The sequence below is a fragment of the Candoia aspera genome, chromosome 3 (genome assembly GCF_035149785.1).
Source record: "Candoia aspera isolate rCanAsp1 chromosome 3, rCanAsp1.hap2, whole genome shotgun sequence".
Taxonomy (NCBI): domain Eukaryota; kingdom Metazoa; phylum Chordata; class Lepidosauria; order Squamata; family Boidae; genus Candoia; species Candoia aspera.
The window spans coordinates 112347449-112371207 of NC_086155.1; the positions used below are offsets into that span (position 1 = coordinate 112347449).

The 23759-nt window shown below is 42.6% G+C and overlaps 3 protein-coding genes across 4 annotated transcripts in view; 1 reads left to right on the forward strand and 2 right to left on the reverse strand.

Moving 5' to 3' along the window:
- Positions 1-11003, reverse strand: part of KAT14 (lysine acetyltransferase 14) — a 28084-nt gene extending 17081 nt beyond the window's left edge. For both annotated transcript variants that reach the window (XM_063298618.1, XM_063298617.1), the window contains exons 1-2: positions 10742-11003; positions 8852-8970 (exon numbers count right to left, since the gene is read on the reverse strand). In XM_063298618.1, the coding sequence (XP_063154688.1) occupies positions 8852-8970; positions 10742-10997 (375 nt within the window). In that variant the 5' untranslated portion in view covers positions 10998-11003. The remainder of the gene's footprint in view (positions 1-8851; positions 8971-10741) is intronic.
- A 134-nt stretch (positions 11004-11137) lies between these two features.
- Positions 11138-17112, reverse strand: LOC134493824 (protein PET117 homolog, mitochondrial). The gene is made up of 2 exons (XM_063298622.1): positions 16945-17112; positions 11138-11281 (listed from the first exon to the last, which is right to left on the reverse strand). The coding sequence occupies exons 1-2, from the start codon at positions 17038-17040 to the stop codon at positions 11138-11140; spliced, it is 240 nt and encodes a 79-aa protein (XP_063154692.1). The 5' UTR covers positions 17041-17112.
- A 6203-nt stretch (positions 17113-23315) lies between these two features.
- The window catches only part of OVOL2 (ovo like zinc finger 2), a 29565-nt gene continuing 29121 nt past the window's right edge, over positions 23316-23759 (forward strand). Inside the window, exon 1 of the mRNA XM_063298621.1 lies at positions 23316-23549. Within this exon, the coding sequence (XP_063154691.1) occupies positions 23450-23549 (100 nt within the window). The 5' untranslated portion in view covers positions 23316-23449. The remainder of the gene's footprint in view (positions 23550-23759) is intronic.

The window sequence follows — 23759 nt, forward strand, 5'->3', positions numbered from 1 at the left end:
TCGGTGATGAAATCCATGGAGATTGTATCCCAAGGCCTACTGGGGGTGGGTAGGGGTTGCAAGAGTCCTGTGGGCTTCCCTGGGAGAGGCTTGGCTCGTCTGCAGGTGTGACAAGAAGCAACGTAACCCTTTATGTCTGCAGCCATCTTAGGCCACCAGTAGTCTCTCAGAGCTCTATGGAGAGTTTTGAAAACACCTCCGTGGCCTGCCGTTTGGTGGTCATGGCAAAGTCTCAGTACTTCTTCCCTCAATGAAGGGGGAATATATAACCACCCACTATGCCAGAGGATTCCTGCCTCCACACTGAATGGTGAGGCAGTGTCTTGCGGGTCCCTCTGGAGGTCATCCATCCTGGCCCTGGCATACGGGTCCTGTTGCTGCTGAGCTCTGACTCTTGTAAATAGGTCCTCTGCTTGTCTGCCTGCTGCTAAAATCTCTGTCTGGTTCCCCCTCATAGACTGATCAAAGTTGTGAGGTTGTAATATGGTAGCCTGTACCTCCTGGTGAGTAGCAGGGGTCGCCTGAATGGATCGAGACAGGGCGTCTGCCAAGCAGTTTTGCACCCTGGGCACATAAGAAATAACAAAATTGAAACGGGAGAAAAACTGGCTCCATGTGATTTGGCGTGGGGTGAGGGATCTGGTGTTTTGTAGAAGCTGTAAATTCTTGTGATCGGTGCAAACTTTCACAGGAAAGACTGCACCTTCCAGCCAGTGCCTCCACTCTTGGAATGCTGCTTTAATTGCCAGCAACTCCTTGTTAAAAACATCATAGTTTCTCTCTGCTGGTGAGAGCAGGCGTGAAAAAAAGGCACAAGGAAGCAATGTATTCTCGGTTTTGTTTGTATATTGCAATAACACTGCCCCAATGGCAATATCTGAAGCATCTGAATGCATTATAAATTGCTTCGTGGGATCAGGGTGTCTTAACAGCGGCTGGGATGCAAAGAGTTGCCTAAATTCTTGGAAGGCTGCTTGCTGTCTCTCCCCCCAAATGAATTTTGATCCCTTCTTCAAAAGCTGTGTGAGGGGTCTAGCTCTGTCACTAAAATTCCTTATAAAACGCCTATAGAAATTGGAAAATCCTAGAATCCTTTGTACATCTTTAACATTTTGGGGAGGTGGCCAAGAGAGAATTGCCTGGACCTTAGAAGTATCCATGGATATGCCTTCTGTTGATACTTTATAGCCCAGGAAATGTAATTCAGTTAAATCAAAGGCACACTTCTCTAGCTTGGCGAACAGCTTGTTCTCTCTCAGTCTTTGCAAGACATTACGTACATGGGTTACATGAGTTGTAGCATCCTCAGAGAAAATTAATATGTCATCTAGATAAATGACCAGATACTTATCTAGTAAATCAGAGAAAACTTGATTCATAAATCTGGAAAATATGGCTCCTGCATTAGACAAGCCAAAGGGCATAACAAGGTACTCAAATTTACCAAACCTGGTGTCAAAGGCAGTCAGATATTCGTGCCCCTCTTTCACCCGGATCAGATTGTACGCACTCCTGAGATCCAACCTGGTAAAAATGCATGCCTTCTGTAAGCGATCTAGCAGATCCGGGATTAAGGGCAGAGGATAGGATTCTCTTTTCGTTTATTTAAAAAACTGAAGTCATGAACCACTCTCATGGGTGTCTCCTGGGTTGCAGGTGCCAACGGGTCAGGCTTCTTTGGTACGAAGAAAGTAGGAGCAGACGCTGGGGAAGTAGATGGTCGGATGAATCCCTTTTGGAGGTTGGAGTCCAAGTAATCCTTTAAGGTGGCTAGTTCCTTGGGAGACATGGGATATTGTTTCCTTGCTGGAACCCTGGCTCCTGGTATCAACTCAATGGTGCAGTCACAGTCCCTATGGGGGGGTAGTGCTGTGGCCTCTTGTTCGCTGAAAACGTCTGCAAAATCTGCATACTTGGCTGGAAACTGGACCCCCCCTGCTTCCATGACTGCGTTGGTTGCTGGAGAGCGTGGAGCGGCTTGAATCTTGTGGTGCAGGCATTCCTTAGCTGGGAAGGAGATTGCTCCTGTAGTCCAGTTCAGCAATGGGTTGTGGATCCTCAGCCAAGGCGTGCCTAGGATTACCGGCACATTAAGCGATGCAGTAACATAAAGCTGGGTCCACTCAGCGTGGTCTCCTGTTGTCAGTTGCACCGGTTCTGAGTCTTCTAATCGGCCCTGCCTTGAGGGGCTGGCCGTCAATGGTCTCCACTTCTATGGGGCATGGCAATTCTCTGGTCGGGATGTTGAAGTCTTGTATGGTCTGCACATCAATAAAATTGGTTGAAGCTCCGGAATCTACGATGGCCTCTAGCTTGACCTGGTGCTTTGGGCTGACGTGCATTATTACGGGTAAGTAGTAAAAGGATTGCCTGGAATCCTCGGAATGAGCCCTCCTTAACTGATTGATGGTCTCCCTGCTGAGCTCTGTGGAGGGAGACCGATGGAGTTTCCCTGGTTGGAAGCAAAGGCAGAGATGGTTCCTGTTTCGGCTGCTTGCCTTGGGGGTCTTACTGAAGTTGCTTGGCCTCTCGCTGGGCAAGCTCTCACCATGTGCCCCTGGGCTCCACAGTAGAAACAAAGGGCTCTCTCTCTCCTTCTCTGCCTCGGAAATCAGTCTCCTGCTCACCCCAATCTGCATCGGCTCCTCTGGTGCTGAGTGAGTGGATGCTACGGAGAAAGCTGGAAATCCTGGAAATGCTCTGAGGGTCCTGTTTCTCCCTGGCTGCATCTGTCTGAGCTCTTCTAGCCTGGCATCTATGACCACCGACAACTGATATAAGGCTTCTAGGGTAGCTGGTGTTCCCTGGCGCACTAATTCATTCTTAATTTCCTCATCCAGCCCCTGTTTGAATTGGTCTTTTAATGCACTCTCATTCCAGTCCAGATCTCCTGCTAACAACTTGAAATCAGCTATGTAGATTCCCACCCTCTTGTTACCTTGCTTGAGCTTCCGAATTTCCCGGCTGGCCGTGGCCTCTCTGATCGGGTCGTCAAAGTGTGCTCGGAACCCTGCCAAAAAGTTCTGGTAGTCGTTGAGAATCGGGTCGTTGTTCTCCACCATGGGAGTAGCCCATTTGGCTGCTGGTCCCTTTAGCAGGCTTAGGATGAAGGTGACTCTGGTTCTGTCTGTGGGAAACTCTGCCGGTCTGCTGTCGAAAAACATAGCGCACTGTGTGAGAAACGTTCTCAACTGTCCTGCTTCATCTCCAAACTACTCTGGTAGACTGCCCTGGGATCTCAAGACTACTGGTGGGCATGCTGCTGCTGCTGCTGGTGCCGGTTGTGGGTTAATCAGAACTGGTTGTTGTAACTGCTGTAGCATGGCAGCTTGTAATGTGTTGATCTGGAGATCTACTTGGTGGTGGTGTTACAGGGCTGCTGCCAATTGTTGGATGGCGAGCCGCATTTCTTGGTTTTCTGAAGACATTTCCAAATGTGTCTCCTTAATTTCTTGTTCCTCCCTCTTTCGATGGGAGTAGGAGTTTGTTAGGATTGATGTCCTAACAGCCAGGAAACACACTGAGACAAGGAACTGGTCTCTAATGTTTTATTGCTTGTACATAACAGGAATCCTAACAAACTGAAGAAGCATGGGAAAAACCCAGACATATAAACCCCAAAGGTTAAGGCGGTCCCGATCTGTGTCTCTTTGAATGGCTGCCCAATTCCTCAGTGCTACGCATGCGCTTAACAGTCTGGATGGGAGCCCCCTGCTCGCCATCCTTACTCATGACAGGCCCTGACTAAAAAACTCAAGATACCAGTAGCGGCTGCCTCAGAGAAGAGTCAGCACAAGTCATACGGCTCGGAAGCATCTACCGAAGACCAACTCCCCCTGCAGGGAAACGTGAGCCTGCTCTGAACAGCGCTGAAGGGCAGACATGGAAGGATGGGTGCAAGGATCCCATGGTAAATGGGAAGTACCTAGTAGTGACAGTGTGCGCACGACTGAAAACACTAAGGGGCAGCGGCCCCATTCCAATAGCTGGACTACTAGACTCGGGGTGTATGTACAACTTACTACACCCCACCATAGTGGCCAGGCTGAAGCTACGGGTGGATAAACTAGATGACCCCATCACCTTCACCCAGCTTAATGGGGGGGATATGAAAGGGGACCCTGTCAAATACTGTACTGAGCCAGTACTTACGCAGGTGGGGAAGCATAAGGAAATCCTGAGATTCATTGTAACCCCAATCGCCCACCACCCCATGGTCCTAGGGCTCGCCTGGCTCCAAGAACGCAATCCCCATGTAGATTGGAGGTCAGGCCAAATGTATTTCCCCAATGGGGGCCACAACCGATTATCCATAGTGTCAATGGAAACACAATCTGAACTAATGGGAGCACTTGAGGAATCAGCAAGATGTGAAATCATGAAAGAGGAACCCTGCATTCCCAGACAATACAGACACCTGAAGGATGTCTTTGGCGAAACTGAGTCGAACCAGCTACCCCCCCACTGAAAGTCAGATTGCGCCATAGAATTTATCCCGGGGGCAGAGCTCCCCACGGCAAAACTATACCCCATGACCACTAGAGAACTTGAAGTTCTTCGGGAGTTGATTAAAAACTTACAACAGGGCTTCATCCGTCCCGCTACTTCATCTATGGCTGCACCCGTACTATTCAGAACTAAAAAAGGACGGGTCCTTACAGCTCTGCATGGACTATAGAGGCTTAAACATGGTCTGTACTTCAAACAAATACCCTCTCCCCCTAATGAGGGACATGCTGACCCACCTCGAAGGGCAAGATTTTCACCAAACTTGATCTACGGGAGGCATATTACAGGGTGCATATAAGAGAGGGGGATGAGTAGAAGACTGCTTTCAACTGCCAGCTAGGCTCGTTCAAATATCTGGTAATGCCATTTGGACTAAAGGGGGCACCAGGTGTCTTCATGCATCTCATCAATGAGATCTTACATGACTTCTGGTACCGGGGCGTCCTTGTGTATTTGGACGTCCTCATCTATTCCAAAACAATGAAGGACCATATGGCACTCGTTAAAGAAGTCCTAACGCGACTGCTGAACAATCACTTGTATGTCAAGCTCTCGAAATGCGACTTTTGTAAGACGCAGTTAGACTACTTGGCATACAGAATCTCCAGCAATGGAGTTAGGACAGACCTGGGTAAAGTCAGCAACGTTATTGCCTGGGAACCCCCTCGAACCAGAAGACAACTACATTGGTTCTTAGGATTCGCAAACTTCTATAGACACTTCATCCCACATTTTGCGCAGGTGGCTTTGCCGCTGACCAATCTACTGAAGACGAAGGAGAGAGGGAATTCGAAGGCAGCGAAAAGGCCTGGAGCTCCGATCCAATGGACTGCTGAGTGCCAGAATGCATTTGACCATCTAAAAGTGTTGTTCACGTCCGAACCGATTCTGCATCATCCTGACCCCGCACACCCCCCCAATAGTCCAGGCAGATGCGTCCGATGTTGCCATTGGTGCCATCTTGCTACAAAAGGATGAGGCTGGGGACTTGAAACCGTGCGCCTACCTCTCAAGAAAATTTTCAGACACTGAATGATGCTGGCATGTTTGGGAGAAGGAGGCATTTGCAGTTCGATGGGCACTGGTTACCTGGTGACACCTGCTAGAAGGGGCTCATCACCTGTTCGAGGTTTGGACAGACCACAAGAACCTAGAGGCTCTGAAATCTCCATGAAAACTTAACCCCAAGCAGGTACGTTGGGCACAATTTTTCCGACGTTTTAATTTCACGTTGAAATACTTACCAGGGGGCAGAAACTTCTTGGTGGATGCCCTATCTCGCCTACCTCAGCATAACAGCTTACAGGAAGAGGTAGTAGACTCAATCATCCCACCTACCCAATTTGGACTGGCGGCTATGACACACAGTCAAACAGCAGCAGCAAAAGTGGATAAGAACTCGAAAGCTGAGCTCCAGTCCGCCTCTCAACAAGATACCTGGCTGAGGTCCAACACAACTTTCGTCAAAAGAATGGGACTATGGTGGAAGGGGGAGAAATGGTACATCCCTGAGACCCTGCGAAAGAACATCCTAGAGCGTTGCCATGACGCCAAAGTGGCGGGACATTTCGGGTTTGTGAAAACACTCCATCTAGTACGAAGACAATTTTGGTGGCTGATCTTGAGGAAAGATGTAGAAGAGTACATGGCATCTTGCCCTATCTGTGCAACAGCGAAAAGCATCGGAGGCAAACCTAGGGGCCTCTTACAAAACGTGGCAAGCCCAAACCGTCCATGGAAACAAATTGCCATGGACTTCATTGTTGAACTCCCAGAGCAAGAGGAAAATGGTCATATGGGTAGTCACTGACCTTTTCTCAAATCAGACCCATTTCATCCCATGTGCCAGACTTCCCACAGCCAGTCAACTGGCCAAAATGTTCATTCATCACATATATTGCCTCCACGGCGCCCCCAAACGTATAATAAGTGATCAAGGAACTCAATTCACCTCCAGATTCTGGAGGCAATTTCTCAAGCTGATCAGTGTTGACCAAGTGCTAAGCTCCACCCACCACCCAGAAACTGACAGGGCAAGCAAACGGAGGAATCGGGTCCTCAAGCAATACTTGCGGTGTTACGTCAGCCACCAACAAGACAATTGTGTTGATTTACTCCCATTCGCCAAGGTAGCATACAACGCAAGCACAGGATTTACTCCCTTCCAGGTCGCTAACGAGCAAGACTTTGTGGCCATCCCAGAACTCCCACGAACTACCACCAAAATACTCTCCTTGGATGACTGGATCGCCCAACTACGTGACAGCTGGCCAGCAACAGTTAAGGCCCTGGACGATGCCAAAGCTGATTATAAAAAGTATGCTGATCGGAAGAGATCCATTCAGTGGCCCTTAAAAGTGGGAGACATGGTCTATCCCTCTACTAAATATTTGAAATCCAATCAACCATCAAAGAAACTTGGCCCGAAGTATGTCGATCACACGACTTATAAATGATGTCACTGTACAACTTCAGCTCCCCAAAGCATTATGCAATATTCACCCAGTCTTCCATTGCCGTCTACTTAAACCAGCATGAACATCAAAGCGATGGCACCCCAAACCACCTCCACCCAGCCCCACCCTAATCAAGGGCGAGCAACACTTCGAAATCCAGGAAATCTTAGACTCCAGATTAAGACGGGGGAAATTACAATACTTGATACGCTGGAAACACCTACCAGCAGCTGAGAACGAGTGGGTGGCAAGCCACCATATTCGTGCACCCCGCCTGGTCAGGGCATTCCACAAACAATATCCCACTAAGCCTAGCGTAAGGCAGACTGGTTGCCTTCTCTTATTTACCTCCTAAGTGGGTTTTTGTGTTCTAGGTATCTCCCGGTGCAAGGGATGGAACAGGGGGGAGGCCATCTTTCCAAAGGAGGGCGGCATGTAAGGTCGGAGAACCCAGAAGCAATAGCTAATTGCAACTGGGTACGACCTTACACATCAAGGGGAATGAGAGAGAGAAGAGAAATAATGGAGACAAGGGATGAGAAGAGAGCAGCTAGCAATAACCCCCCTCACATCTGAAAGACTGTGAAGCCACCATCACGCAAGCTGTCAACGCAGAGGAAAGGGTGGGACAAAGAAAAGGCAGGAGGCTTAGGAAGGGAGGCGGGAGGAAGTGGGGCTAGTCGTGGCTTTGACAGCCTGAGAGAAAGACCTAATAAAGAACTTCGCATATCCATCGTGGCTTGTGCTGTGAGTTTCTAAAATTAGGCCTTAAAATCATAACTCTCACAGTGTGTAACCCAATTTTTGGTGGCCCTGGTCAGTGTTCTAGTACTGTGGTTTGCAAAGTATTGTGTTGAAGAAATCATTCAGATTTGTGCTCTGATGCCACTAAAGCAGGACAATAGCTAAGGAGTCTGGCACACTATCCAGTAACATCTGTCTGAATCAATTTTGGCTAATAAGGTAAGTATATCCATTCTGAGAAGAGAAAGATCTGGTGTTGGTGATGTATGTGCTGGTAACCTCAGGGCTGGATTTCTTCATGGGATGAACTGAAACTTCCAACTGGCCCAGAATGCAGCAGCATAGGCGGTGAGTGGTGCTTCCAAAAGATGTCACATCACATTTTCTCTCCAAAGAGCTGTAGTGTAGCGTAACTTGAGGTTAACAGAAAGATGACCAGGAAATATCAAAGATTCTTAATGAATTCATTTCCCTAACTGCAGATTATTAGCATTGTAGGCACTGAAGGAATTCTGTTGTACTTTAGGAATCTTCGCATATTATATTTAAGAGACTCTGAAGAATATGTGAAGCACAGGTTGATTGCAGAGATTTGTTCCTATCTTCAAAATGGAAAAAAAAAGAATCTGGAGAATTGTAGTCCAATCAGTCTGGTAGCAATATTTGGAAGATTCTAGCATAAATTATAAACTATTCAAATTATATGCATCCTGAAATCAATTCAGTGATTGCTGGGCCAGCATGGATTTGTCAAGAACAAGTCTTGGCTGACTAGCTTAAATCAAGCTTTGATCAAATAATATCCTTAGCTGATTGTGTAAATGCTGTGATCTTAACTTCCATACAGCTTCTGATAAAATTGTTCAGTTAAATACTGATAAAGAAGCTGTTTCTTTGTGGGTTGAATAGTACTACTATTATACAGATCCACAGTTGCATGTATATATACGGCAAAATGCTCACTGATCATTCCTAATCAGTGTGGAAAAAGATATCAAATGGATTCTTTGTTCTTGGATCCTGCTATCTTCAACACATTTCAATAATGATTTTGGAAAAGGAGGGAGGAAGAAATAACATATAAAGAAATTTGAACTACTTTATCATTATATAATTTGAACTTTATTAGTTAGCCTACTTACTTGCTGCCATGTTAGCTTCAATCGTTCAAACTGCTCCTTTCCATCTTCTGAGCAATCAGAGCAAGTAAACTTGAAAAAGTTATCACCTTTAAGATAGGTGATCTGTTCTCTCGTCTGACCTGTAAATAAAAAAAAATCAGCCCTTCTTTTTCCTCCAACAAAAACAAATAGCGTAGGTCACATCATTATGAAGTATATTACAAGGTAATTACCTGAGAGTAAACTACAATGAATAGAGATAGGATGGCCCTTGAACAGAAATCTTGGAATCTACCACTTTCTTATTCACAGAATCCTGTGTAAAACACTTCAATTCAAAAAATTCCATCCTGAAAACAGCTGTTTGATGTTTCATGCTCAAAACCAAACACTTTTGTTTGGTAGTTCTAGACTAAAATTGGAACATGTTCTTTTCTTTCCATTTCAGAACAAAACTCAAGTTTTTCACATGTCCAAGCATGTGCCTGAGCTGTTATTCCATGGCTTGTGCCTGAGTTGCCTTTTTTTCAAAATTTTGACAGCTTAAGCAGTACAGCAGTAGACTGTGACTATATGTAGACTGTATGTCCTTGTTGATAAATACTACTGTTTTGCTGTAATGTTAATGTTATTTATACAGTTAAACTTCAGCAGCCTTTTTTTCCAGCCAACAACCACCCCTATGTGCAAGCAAAACATTAGCAAAAATGCTATATACTTGCTTTTACTGGATTTCTGCATAGAAAACAGGCTATTTGATTTTGCTTAATGAGTGGGATGACAATGCATACAAAAAATTGATCAAAGAGATTATTGCTTTTTAAAACATTAAAGAAACCGTGCAGAATTGAGAAAAAAGGACAATTTGTGTCTGCCTTCCAGATTTGTTTACATTGAGGCTGGGAGAAGTACTAATTAAAAATGCGGCATATTGGTTAAGGTGTTGTGCCAGATTCAAGTCTCCCCTCCCCTAGCCATGGAAACTCATTGGGTAACTTTGGGCCTGTCACATACTCAGCCAAATTAACCTCACAGGGTTGTTGTGATGGGAATAAATGAAGGGAAATGCAAGCCAATTTAAACTCCTGAAGGAAATTGATTAAGTGCCATCAACCACATATAAAAAATGAACAAATAAGCATTAAAGAGATCTGTTCTTTCGAAGGACCTGACTTAATGGAATATTCTTAATACAGGAATAGAAGTGGTTTGTGATTTTCTGGGTGTTCCTAAACAGTAAATTTAGGAAACTCTAATTCCTATAGCCCTGGGATTTGCTGGTGGCTTCTCATAGAAAAAACAAAATGCATGTATTTTTTTTGTTATGCAACAAAGACATGTTGATTAAAATATGTCCAAACAGCTAATATATATTTAGGGGTTGTTTTTTTTCCTAAACGACTTGCTATACAAAAAATTATGTTAATGGTTACTTGTGGTTTAGCCCAGTCTTAAGAAGAATCCATGTCATTTATTTTGGAGTAAGCATAAATGATTTCAAATGATTTCCAAGAAGCATTTTCCAGACTTCTGCAGTTCATACAAAGATAAGTGATCACTTCTAAGGAACACTAGGTGGTTAGAATAGAATATCTAAACTTGTGTTGGGATACCATTCCACGTACCTATTATAGGAAAGTCAAAGATAATTATCATAAATCACTGCAATGACTGGTGTTGACATTTGTATGCATCAGATACACAACATACTAAAAGACAGAACTAGTAGGAATCCAGCAAAGCTAAAAGAGAGGTGGTTCCAATGCAGAGAATGTGCGTGGGCTAGGAGGCTGACATGGAAGAATGGACAGCATGTGTGCTTATGTGCAAAATGGAGCGAAAACAGTAAGTTTAGGAAACTCTAAATTCACAAAGGACACAATATAGACATCAAGAATTAGAAAGTCTTACTTGCTGGCAACCATTTTTGACATCTTTCACAGTAATAAGATATCTCCTCTGTCCAAGATGTATCCCCTTCATCACTATTCACAGAGTCCCCACTTTGATCATGGCTCAAATCCACTGATGCCTGATCTTCAGATTCTACTATGAGAAGAGTCTCTCCTTCTACTTCCCCCTCTTCCAGCCCTTCTGAAGGAGATGTTCTTGTAGCTTCATCATCATGACAATTCATCATCTCACTTATGTATGCATTTTTATCCATTGTGCCTATGTAGAATTATTTTCACTATATTAGAAATGTTTTCTTCTAATATTTAAAAAGCACAATCTGTATGATTGCCTTGGTAAATATGACAACAATAAAATTATTTAATAAAAAATTACGATGACAACTCTTTCCTTTCACACTTGGGATTTTCTTGCCATTAGCATTTTGCTATTCTCAGGTTCAAGTTGTGTGGTCAAAGTAGTATGTTCATCTAAAAGATGGAAATGTTCCTTGTATTTCTGTCTCTCAAGATCTCTGTACACGCCTTCCCGTAGCCTCTGAAAAAAGATATTAATAATTACATTAATTCTCATATAATATTACTGTAAGATTGGAAAAGATCCATAAAGTACTTGCTGTAAGAAAAATAAGAACACTTCAAAAAGTAGCATATATTGCAGCATAAGTTCTCGTGGTCTACTGTCCATCAGACACATAGAGATTATTAATAATATTATTATAATTATACGATATTATTAATTTCCCCTAGTGGAATATATGGCCCTATCACCAAATAGGGAAATAGTGAGAAGAAAATAATCATCTTGTTCCCTAAATGTTGCCAATGTTCTAGAGGGATACTGAAGAAAAGGATTTATTAGAAATATACAATCCCTTTAGTGTCAAGAGTTGTATTGTGAGGAGCAGTTAAATAGCTGGGGGATGTTTAGTGAGAAGCCAGAAATGGACCACAGTGTGTGGCAAACTGGATAAGGCAATTCCAAAGTTGTTTGTGGTCTGGAGGCCCTCAGGGCCTGATGAATAAAGCAGATGGAAACAGAACAAAGATGATCAGCCTTTGAGGTGTTGGGCCACAGTGGAAGACTCTGCAGTTGAAGCAGGGTTTGCAGCTTGTTAAGAGACAATATCCAGAGGTGAAAAGATAGGGTTCACTGGATTACTAAGAGACTAAACTGCTATTGCAACAAGCTGAGGACTAACTCCAGTAATGGAATTTACAAAACGTTAAGACATTTAGGATAAAACAGAGACTGAAACATAGTAGAAATGAAGAGGAATGAGTTTGGTTGTAATGAGATCATACAGGAGGTAAGCTTCTCTGATTGAGAGATGGGGAGATTACCAACAAGAGGACAGGCATGAATAGAAGCTATTCCCCCGAAATTTGGGTGAGAGCTGAATTTCAAGGGGGAATAATGGGAAGTTATATGAGATGGGATCCAGCTGCATAAGATGGCATGAAAGAGTGTGTGATTTTATGAGAGGGGAGAGAGATTTTGTGTGATTAAGGGGATTTTATGAGAGGGGAGAGAGAGAGATTTTATGTGATTAAGGGAGCTGGCTACATATTAAATTGGTTAAGCATACTGGAGAGGTGATCAACAACAATATAATGGAATGGTTTTATTATCTGTATTTTAATTATGTTATATTCCCTTATATTCCCTCTTCTGTTTTATTGTTATTCCCAATGAACTTGGGAGGAAAAGAAAATGGGGGTGAGGAGGAATATTGGGAAAAGAGGAATGTCACCGAAATAGTGATGAGCCAATTGTCAGAAGCATTGTTCCATAGATGATCGGATGTAATAAGCTGACAATGTTGTTGTTTGTACCAACCTCCCTGATGCCCAGCTACATCCTTACCTGAGTTTGCAGAACACTTTACCAAACAGGGATTGTCCTAGAGTACTCTAGCTTTTAGTGAGAGTACTCTAGCTTTTAGTGCTAGGGGATTTCAATTTACCTCCCCTGATGGAGGAGACAGCTCAGGAATTCATGGCCACAATGACAACTATGGGCTTGTCTAACCTGTATAGAAGGCCACACCTTAGACCTGTTTTTTTTCTTGGAGCATTAGATATGTAGTCTGAAAATGGAGGGGCATTTCCATCTGTTCTTCGTCATGCTGAGGATTAGTAGTAGTCAATGCAGTGGAGATAGTAACTTGATACCTGGAAGCTATTAGGATTTATATGTGGAGAAACATATTTAGTCTTAAACTAAATCTAGCAAAATGGAGTGGCTGCAAAACCTTCTGATTCCAGAGCTGTATCACCTTTAGTTCTGTTTATGATCATACTTTCTCAGACAGAACTGGAATTTGTAGGTGCTCCTGGACTCATTGCTCCAGCCTAAACAACAGGTTGAGGCTGTGATTTTGCACAATTATATTTTGTACATTAAAGCAAAAGTGGATAATTGACTCCCACGAACTAGAACAAGTTAAATATTCTGAATACCTGGGCTTAGTATTTCAGGCCTCTAGGAAATTAACAGCCCAGGCAAACTATGCCACTCCTACTGCCCAGAAGAGCTCACAAGCAATAATAAAATTTTACAGGCAACAGGGGGCAAATTATATCCCAGAAGCAATTAAACTGTTTATGGCCAAAACAGTTGCCCAACTACTATATGGGATACAACTTGGCCCATACACAAACCTAAGGGCTTATGAAACCATTCAGTCAAATTTCCTTAGATCTTTGTTTGGTACCCCAAAATGCACCCCCAATGCAGTTTTGAGGCTTGAAGTGAATGTGCCAAGTATTAAGGCCCAGGCCTGGATCAGGATTTTAACTTCAGGACTCAAAATTATGTTTGATCCTACAGGTATGATGCCTTTGCTGCTGTCAGACACTCTCACTGGCACCGTACTTATACAAAAGAACTTTGCAGTCTCCCGAATATTTAGGCCAACTAACTCTGGAGAAGGTCAAATCAATAGTAGAAGAAAGGATTAGGGACATTGATCACCAAAATGATATTAGCAGTGCTCCCAAATTCTATCACCAAATTCTAAATAGCCACAAACCCTCTACTGCAGGGTATCTACAGAATCTAATCCTAAGCAAATATAGATGGGCCTTTTCCAGAGCCCACTTTGATGCCCTCCCTTCAGCACTGCTGGCGGGAAAATTTCATGGGACTCCTTATTCACAGAGACTCCGCCCCTGTGGATCCAGGGAGGGAGAAACTCTTGCCCACATCCTCATATGGGGTCCTTTTTATGATGCCCCAAGACATGCTCCGATCTTCCCCAACATTTCTAAATTTGAAGGTCATACTGATAGTTTTTACATTTATTTCTTTTTAAGGGATGGTGATTCTACACTCATATACCTGGTGGCCAAATATTTTTATCAAGCTATATAATTGCGCAAAATTTTAAATTAGATATATTGTTTTATTATTTTGTTGTTTCCCTTTTTCCTGACAATGAATTGTTGAATGAAACTACTTTCTTTTATTGTAAAGGCTGGTCAAAGACCATAATAAAGTTATTACTATTACTATTTTGTACATCAACTGTGATCTTTCCTGGACAAAAACTCAGTCAACATGTGGCTGCCCTTAACAACCACCTGGAAACTTAAACTGGTTTTATATGAAGCAGCCTGAATAGTGTCGCACATCTCAATACCTGCCCATGTAACATCTCTACTTCAGGAGCTTCACTGGCTACCAGTCAGATTATGGGTACTATTTAAGGTGTTGGTTATCATGGCTTGGCTATTCAGGCCCTGGCTACTTCCAAGACTGCCTGCTCCGAAGTAAATTTGCCCATCCTGTAAGATCTGGGAGAGAGGCCTGGCTGAGGGTCCCATCTCTGAAAGAATTCCATCTACAGGGGTCCCAGAGCAGGGCCTTCTTTCAAATCCATCCTGTGGAACAGCTTGCCTCCAGATATAAGAACAGCCTCCTCCCTCTTGAGTTTCCAAAAACTTGGCTCTGAAAGAAGATAGGTTTTCTTTAATGATCTACCTCTGCTAGCTAATGCTATTATATTATAAATTATCACTACTTTGTTGTTTTGATGTGATTTTTATTTAATGCCACTTCTTTTGGACAAGAACTCAAAAATATCCTCCCAAGTTGCCCAGTTTTATGCTACCATCTGCACAATATGCCACACCATTGCTTAGGTTTAGAATTTCTTAAAATAGTATTTTATTTTTATTTATTTTAATATTTTTATTCTTATTTTTAGATCCTACCATACTTATTGTTTTTCTGTGATTGATTGATAGAGATGTGTAATACTATTATTACTAGATATTTTGATTGTATCCGGCCTTAGGGCTGTAATAAACTTGATTTAATAAAGGGAATATGAGTGAACAAACACCAAACTTTGCTGCTTGTTTCATTTACTTCATGAACAAAGTCATACAATATCAGATATGCCACTGTAAAAAAAAAATCACTCCTAGTTTAATTAATTCAATTAAAAGGATAACTAGGAACAGTTTTATGCATACTTCAACAAACAATCAGGGCTGATTTGGGCCAGACCTGCCCTACATATATACGACAAGTGCTGGCTCTTCTTATTGCAGTAAAGTCTCACCACACACATTATAAAGCCATATCAAGCTTCCCTCAAGGCCCAAGGCTAATTTGAGAAAGGATAGGGAACTATTACTGCGTTCTTATTTTACCTTTTGTTAGTCTTTACAAGTGACTAACTTCAATCCAAATAACAATATAAACTCCCCTGCAAGGTCAGATCAAGAGTTTATCAAATCTAGCAATATGTTTCCAAGAGTGACAAGTTAATTACAGGTAGTCCTTACTTAATGTCCACTTGTTCAGAGATGATTTGAAGTTACGACAGCGCTGAACGAGGGGGACTTGCAAAGAGTCTTTGTAGTGGCAGCTTTTGCAGTGTCCCCACAGCCACATGATTGCGTTTTGGACACTTGGCGACTGGCTCACAATTATACTGCAGCATTCTACAGTCATGTGACTACCATTTGCAACATTCACTGCCAGCTTCCCACAAGCAAAGTCAATGGGGAAGCCAGCAGGAGGTTGCAAATGGCGACCACATCACCATGGGATGCTGCAACCATGTGGGATTTGTCTAAGCAACTGGGACTGCCAGAACTGCTGTCATACAGTAAGTCAGTGTGGACACATGATTACAGACATGTGATGTCTTGCCTCACAACCATGTCACTTTGTGATGGAGTTCCCAGTCCCAATTACCATCAGTAAGCAAGGACTACCTGTAATTCTTGTGGATATGCACAAAATAAAACACGAAAGTCACAGCCTTCCCACTTGTGGAAAATCAGAGATTAAAAGACTATCTTTTTTTTAACAGAAAAATGACATTAGTACTATTATGCATAGTATGTTACTTTATACATGGTGTGATATTTTAAGAAGAAACCAGAGAAAAAGAAAAGTTATCTGATAAATGAAGCACAAATAAGATTTAAGTTGATGAATTATTACATGCACTATGCTTGCACATGCATCCAGCTTTTGAGAAATGGATACCAATTTTCCAGGGAATTTTTCCCTTTCCTATAAACTTTTATAAAGGTTCATTTAGCAGTTATCAACACAAACTTCTCATTCTCCATAATATTAATTCTCAAAAAGTTTAAATGCAATTAAGTTTGGAAACAATGCTGTTTTCTTTTGATGTTTTTTTCTTCCACCCTCAGCATGGAACTGAGGGTAATACATTGTACATGATATCCCTACCCAGAAACAAAAATGTAACACAAAGATACAAGTTACTGCTTGATTCTTATAAGAAACCTTAGTTAGGAATATGATAAAGGCTTAGATTTCCAGGAAGAAAACAAAAACTTTACAACACAGCCTTCAGGTTGAGCAAAAGTAAATCCACTTAAATTGTCTCTCAAATTCAATATAAGCCTTAGAATGCACTGACATTACATACATTTAAAAACTCCAATTTCTTACTTTTCCTCACAGAAGAGATTGTAGAATTAAAAGATCATTTAATGCGGCATTTTCTTGAAAGAGAAACGACGGAATTACATATGCTTTTAGAAACCTTTTGCAACTGCCCTAGTAGAGCAATATAAAACCGCAGATTCCTCCATAGCTTTTCTATGGAGTAACTGTTACTTCTGACCCGAGGGAGGGAAAAATGGTTCCCAAATTCAACGCGGAAGCAGGCTCTCGTGTGTATGAGAAATCTCTTAAGTTGACATTACCTCTCTGAGACGTCTCTGTTGGACGTGGACACCAACAATGGCTCCGCCCGAGAGCAGGACAGAAACCCCCAGGGCTGCCTTAGAAGCCGCCGACATGACACGACGCAGCGCCACAACTTCCCACAATACCAAGCATGAAAACGTACTACAGCATTGCAGACAAGCTGCTAGGAGCATGCGCGTCTGTACGGACGCCTCACGTGCTCAATATGCTACGCATGCTCAACAGGTTTGACTGAAGCGCGTGGTTCCGAGCCTTTCTTTCTGGCAAGTATCAATGTTTTCGTTCGGCTGTACTGAAGAGCTAGAACGTTGACCCTAATTTCTTGAGTAATTTGGAAACTCTGTTTTTACCCTGCTAGAAGAAAAGATGCAGCACATTTGTTGGAAAGTTCACCTAGCATTTCTAAAATTGAGGAATAAGGTTGTAGCAAAAATATTTTTAATCTCCGATTTTCTGAGGAAACTTTCTGCGAAGAAACTTAGAGCAAAAGTAGTAACTGATGGAAAAAGAAAAATACATCAGATATTGCAAGCTTTCTGCATTCAGATCTTCGCTCGTGCGAACAGAAGACCCAGTGGTTTTAGACAGATGCGCAGTGATACTCGGACCTTCATACCTCAAATGGGTTTCCTGTGTCTGAGCACGACTGGTTGGATCACGGCCAGTACAAATTACTGTAGTCAGTCGCCCCAGAAAGCCTCAACAGTGAAAAGATTCCTAGGCAGCTTTCACAAAACACAGCACACCATGATTTTTTTTTTAATTCACCATGCTTTGTCCTCTATGCAAGCACTGAGTCATGTCTGACCCTTTGGGCCGATGCCGCTTTCGCAGCGTTTTCTTGGCAGACTATAGTGGGGTGGTTTGCCATTGCCTTCCCCAGTCGTCACCTTCCCCAGCAAGCTGGGTACTCATTTCACCGAACTCGGAAGGAAGGAAGGCTGAGTTGACCTGAGCCAGCCACCCAAGAATGCAGCTTCAGCTGGGATTGAACTCTGGTAGTGGGGAGAGTTTCAGTTGCAGTACTGCCGCCTGCCACTCTGCGCCACTCAAGGCATAATTGGTGGCTTCAGGTAGCATACTAAACCCCAAGCAAACCAACCATATTTTGGCTTAGCATGTATGTATTCTATCTATCTATCAGGGCTGCCTGATAGATAAAAAGACTTGCATGTTCTGCAAGCACAGCCACAGCCTTTTAACTGTCCTTTAAATAGAATAAAGGTGTAATTCTTTAATTGCCTGCCCTGAAAATTATGATTTGGTTTTTCTGTATATTTGTCTTACACAATTACTGTAAAAAGTATATGATACTAATACACTAGGGTTACCAGATCCGGACTGAAAAAATCTGGGCATCATCAAATGGCAGCAAAAGATTAAAATGTTATGATCTAGTGGTCATCCAGATTCTTAAAAGACAGATCTAAAAGTTATTTTCTGAAATCAAAGAATGGTAAATGGACAGTAAAGTAATACTTAAAACCGTTATTTCTCTATTTTGGAATTTTGAAATGGGTGAACCTAAAATTAAATGTTCCTTTAAAATCAACTTTGCATGTTCAGGCAAGCATGCTTCTTGATTTATTCACTTCACCCTTAAACTCCTATACTGTTTTAACATCTCTAAGCCAGCTAAGAAAAACCTGTCTGGACCAAGGGCAATCTCACACAGCAGCCTGAGCTGCTTGTCTCCTGCTTGTTGCTCCTGGCTGTTTCTGAAGCTGACTTTGGAAATTCCAATCCAGATTGCTGCGGTTTGGCAACAGGGCTAGATTGATACCCAGTCCAGAATATGATCATCACAGGACCTGATTACCCTGCAGTTTTTAAAATTACAAAACCAAGGGAAAATGGATCTATTGGATATTGTGGGCAGGGGGCAGGGGAGCAAGAGCAGCATGTTTCATCCAGCCTGGGCAGAAATGGGAAGAATAGCCACTGGCAGTTGCAAGCCTGAAATGAAGTGCTAAGTGGGTAGGAAAACGCTGGGCAAGGAAAGGTGATTGACTTAAGAGGCCAGGACAGTGAACACTGATTCTTGCTGACCAGTTGAAAACAGAGCCTGGGAGCCCAGGACAAAATGGTTTCACAGGGCAGTGATCAGCTGCTGGAGAAGAAGGGGCATGCTAAATGCTACTGCCAGTTGGAGCTGGGGCCGTGACAAGATCAGAATGAAGCACTGCAAACCATCTGTTCTGAAGGGCTTAAGATGGCTCATGTTGGAAATGGTCCTTTTGAAGTACAGCTGGAAAAAATAGGTGCAGGGTCCATTTGCGATGGGTTGAGAGAGAGTGGACAAGAGCATCCTCCATTCCTGAACTCCAGAGGCAGTGAATGGCCGATACTGATGCCCAGACAAGCAAAAAGAGCAGATCAACCCTGAAGAACTTGCAGCAACTTGGAAAGGATTCAAATCCTCAAGCTGCCATAGCCCTTCATTGGACAATTCTCGTCCAATTCTCATCTTAACTTTTCCTTCCAGAAATGCAATCACCAATCCCTTCACTTTCTGTGCACAGAACTTAGTGGATGTATATGCTTTTATATGTGCATTTACAGTATATACACATGCACACACAGAGAGACATATAAATGTGTGTTGAAGTTAAATTTATGTATGCAAAGTTAAAGCTATGCACATACATGCAGGCACAAGAGCCAACTTTAAAATTAAAATTGTTTTCTTGCATTTTCCCATATTTTCCTGTAGGAGGTCTGTTGCTGCTCCTGTTACAAGTCTTTCTCAGTGGCTTACTGATTATAATATTTGACACATAGAAAATCCTTGGTTCAAAAGCTGGTAGACTACCTCCTTAAAAGATGATGGTGTAAATTTGATTTTAAATGTTTTGAAAATATATGATTTTTTTGGACTATGCAGCAAAAGGATGCTTGGTATATGAATTTTGGAAAGTTAATAACAGATTAAGGGACCAGAGGGATTTGGAATTATAGTTTTGAATTAATTGGAAGATATCCAATTATCAGGACAATGATGGCAACATGGGAACCAGGTCCTGCAACAAACCCAGATGTCTCCTTTGCCCCCACATCTACAGCAATAGCATCATCACATGCCCCAACAAATACACAAGAGAAGAGGTGCCTTCACCTGCTTTTCCTCCAATGTGATATATGCCATCATCTGTCAGCAAGGCTCCTTTGGGTTCTACATTGGACAAACAGGCCAAACTTTGCCCAAAAGAATTAATGGACACAAATTTGAGATCAGGACTCAGAATGAGGACAAAATAATAGCAGAGCAATTTAACCTCCTAGGATACTTGATTACAGGTAGTCCTCAGTTCACGATGGCAATTGGGACTGGAAATGCCATCGCTAAGCAACATGGTCATAAAGCACACTGCTTAGTGACAGCAATTCCAGCAGTCCCAGTTGCCATCATTAAGCGAATCTCTACAGGTTGTTAAGCAAGGATGTCATATGGTTGTCATTTGCGACCTCCTGTTGGCTTCCCCAATTGACTTTGCTTGTTGGAAGCCAGCAAAGAAAGTTGCAAATGGCAACCATGTGACTGCGGGGATGCTGCAATGGCCAGAACTCAGAGGACCCATTGTAAATACCACTCGTTCAGTGCTGTCACAAGTTTGAACAGTCGCTGAATGAGTGGTTGTTAAGCAAGGACCACCTGTACAGAATTCAGAATGACTGTTTTGGAAAAGAGGGACTTTAATAGCACTATTGAATGAGAAATTGTTGAACTTACATATATCAAAAGGTTTCAAGCTATTCTCAACAAACACTGGGTTTTTAACACATTAGAATTGTTAATTGGAAAGGTACTTGCAATCTGTCTCATTGGTAACCTGCATCTTTTCTACCTCTCCCTTCTCCCACCTTCCCTTCAACCTCCCACCAGTTTAAATCCTACATCAGTCTAACCACTCTATGCATACGACAAAGTGAGCTGCAGCTCAGGAAAGCATATGCCTTTTAATAAAATTTGCTACTCAGAAAAGTACTATCAAACTTCTCCTGATTTTTTGCCATAACACAGATTAACACACCTCTCCTCCTACATTGATTAAAGTAGTAATTTCTATTGGCAGCTTTCTTTGGAAGTAGCCAATGGAGGGCATGCATGTTCCACCTATTAGTGTCACAGTGTCTCCTGGGAAGATTAGAATTTGCAAGGATGCTGTTAGTCCTTGCCAGGAAAGAATGCTTGGAACTGAGCTATCATGCAGAATGTGGTCTGGAAGTTTGAACAAGTAAGCCAAGGTTCATCCTTGTGATAACCAGCAATGGCCATCCCTGAACAGAAGTAACAGCTTCAGTGTTCCATACAGTAGTAATTTCTTGTCTGAGTTACTGCAACGTGCTTTATGTGAAGGTACCACTGAAAACCATATAGAAACCGCAACTTATGCAAAATGAGACTGGATATTGTCTGGTTAATGTCAGATATCATCTAATAACATCTACTGGTGATTAGTAGATGCAGTAATGAATGTAACAATCTATTTATGCTTTATGTTTTTTGTTGTCTAGTCGCTTCTGACTCTTTGTGACTTCAGGGACCAGCCCATGCCAGAGCTTCCTGTTGGTCGTTGCCACCCCCAGCTCCCCCAACCTTGAATCCATCACCTCTAGAATATCATCCATCCATCTTGCCCTTGGTTGGCCCCTCTTCCTTTTGCCTTCCACTTTCCCCAGCATCAGCATCCTCTTCAGGGTATCCTGTCTTCTCATTATGTGGCCAAAGTACTTCAGTTTTGCCTTTAATATCATTCCCTCAAGTGAGCAGTCTGGCTTTATTTCCTGGAGGATGGATGGTTTGATCTTTTTGCAGTCCAAGGCACTCTCAGAATTTTCCTCCAACACCACAGTTCAAAAGCATCGATCTTCCTTTGCTCAGCCTTCCCTATGGTCCAGTTGTCGCAGCCATATGTTACTACGGGGAATACCATTGCTTTAACTATGCAGACCTTTTTTGTCAGTGTGATGTCTCTGCTCTTAACTGTTTTATTGAGATTTGTCATTGCTCTCCTCCCAAGGATTAAGCATCTTCTGATTTCCTGACTGCAGTCAGCATCTGCAGTAATCTTCGCACCTAGAAATACAAAGTCTGTCACTGTTTCTACATTTTCTCCCTCTATTTGCCAGTTATCAATCAAGCTGGTTGCCATAATCTTGGTTTTTTTGAGGTTTAGCTGCAAGCCAGCTTTTGCACTTTCTTCTTTCACCTTCGTCATAAGGCTCCTCAGTTCCTCTTTGCTTTCAGCCATCAAAGTGGTATCATCTGCATATCTGAGATTGTTAATGTTTCTTCCAGTGATTTTAACCCCAGCCTTGGATTCATCAAGCCCAGCACATCGCATGATGTGTTCTTTATGCTTTATGCTCTCTGTTAATTGTTTTATGGCTTCATCAATCCCTATTTCCATGCCACATGAAAAATCAGAATGTTACAGCAACTTTAGGAAGTGGCTATCCAATTTTTTTAAGGAGGTGTAGGTCACCATGGGACCTCTGGTTATGTATCATCATCATCAATGAGAAGATTCCATATACATGAATAATGACTACTTTAAAATGGAACAACAAATCTTACTTTTACATATTTACATGTAATATAAATATTGAAAAAATACTCATGAGGGAGATGATATATATTCATAATGAGTTATTTACTTACTTAAGAAAGGAAACAACATGAACAATTATTTTGTTCTAGGCTACACTTGGTTTTGATTACAGTATAGCATGTTGAATAAACCACTATATCTGGGTTCACACATTGTGCTAAGCAAAATTAAAGCAAGCCATGCTGTGCTAACTGTAACATATGAATTCACCCACTGAAAACATTGGAAGAACCATATAAAAATAAATTATTCTAATAACATCACAGAGGCCACTTGGAAGGATCATCAAGCTTAGGGGGAAAGGAAGGTTTCAACTGTCAGTCTGTACATTATGTACTTTGCTTATATACTTCATGTGAAGGCGCTCACACACACACACACACACACACACACCCTTTCTATTAAGATAAAGTACTCTGGAATATACTTCATATACATTAAAATAGATCCAAAAGTCTCAGGGAGAGAATTCTGTTTCCAAGGCTCTGGACAATCTGTGCTGGCAGGGCGAAATTAGGTGATGATGCTTTCCCTGAGTAAAGGGAAGTCTACAATGCTAGGTGCCCCCACCTCCTTAATTTTAGACGTTACATTCTTTGCAAACATTCATGCCTAAGGAAGGGTTGGAACAAAACAGAGCTGCTCCAACCGGTCAGACAGGTAGAGGGCTTGTTGACACCGTTATGTTTGCAGCACGCATGCTCCTTTCCAAGTTTCCTGGTGGTACCTTTACTCATACACCTTATGAAACTTGGGGGTGGGGGTGGAGGGGGCCTCCGGTTTCTTACTTTTGGGGGAGAAGCAACGGAGTAATTCTCCCGAGCGCAGGTAGAAGATTAAAAACGCGCCTCACCTAGAGCGTAAGCAAGGTGAGGTCTTAGTGCTCACCATGCCCCGCGTTTTCCTTGTGAAGAGAAGAATCCCGCTGCCTGCCAGTCGCAGCTGGGACGAGCTGCCAGACGAAGAGCGAGCGGACACCTACGTCCCAGGTAAAGCGAGAAAAAACCACTCCTTTGCTTCTCACCCCCGTCCCGGTTCCTGGTTCCTCCTCCCACATCTGTTCCCCGTCTCCCCCGACCTTTACGATTATTTTACCGAAGAGAAATGGCTAGGATCAGCGCTTAAATTATCGAAAGCATATGATAAACGAAACAAAAACTGGAAGCCTAGGTGGAATCGTTATATTCTGGATGAATGAC

What these genes read in the sequence shown, in the direction of transcription:
- LOC134493824 (XM_063298622.1), bottom strand. Translation starts at nt 17,040, where the DNA reads ATGTCGGCGGCTTCTAAGGCAGCCCTGGGGGTTTCTGTCCTGCTCTCG. An exon ending in AACAGAGACGTCTCAGAGAG is followed by an intron (nt 11,282 to 16,944) that starts GTAATGTCAACT and finishes ATCTTTTTTCAG; the next exon opens with AGGCTACGGGAAGGCGTGTA.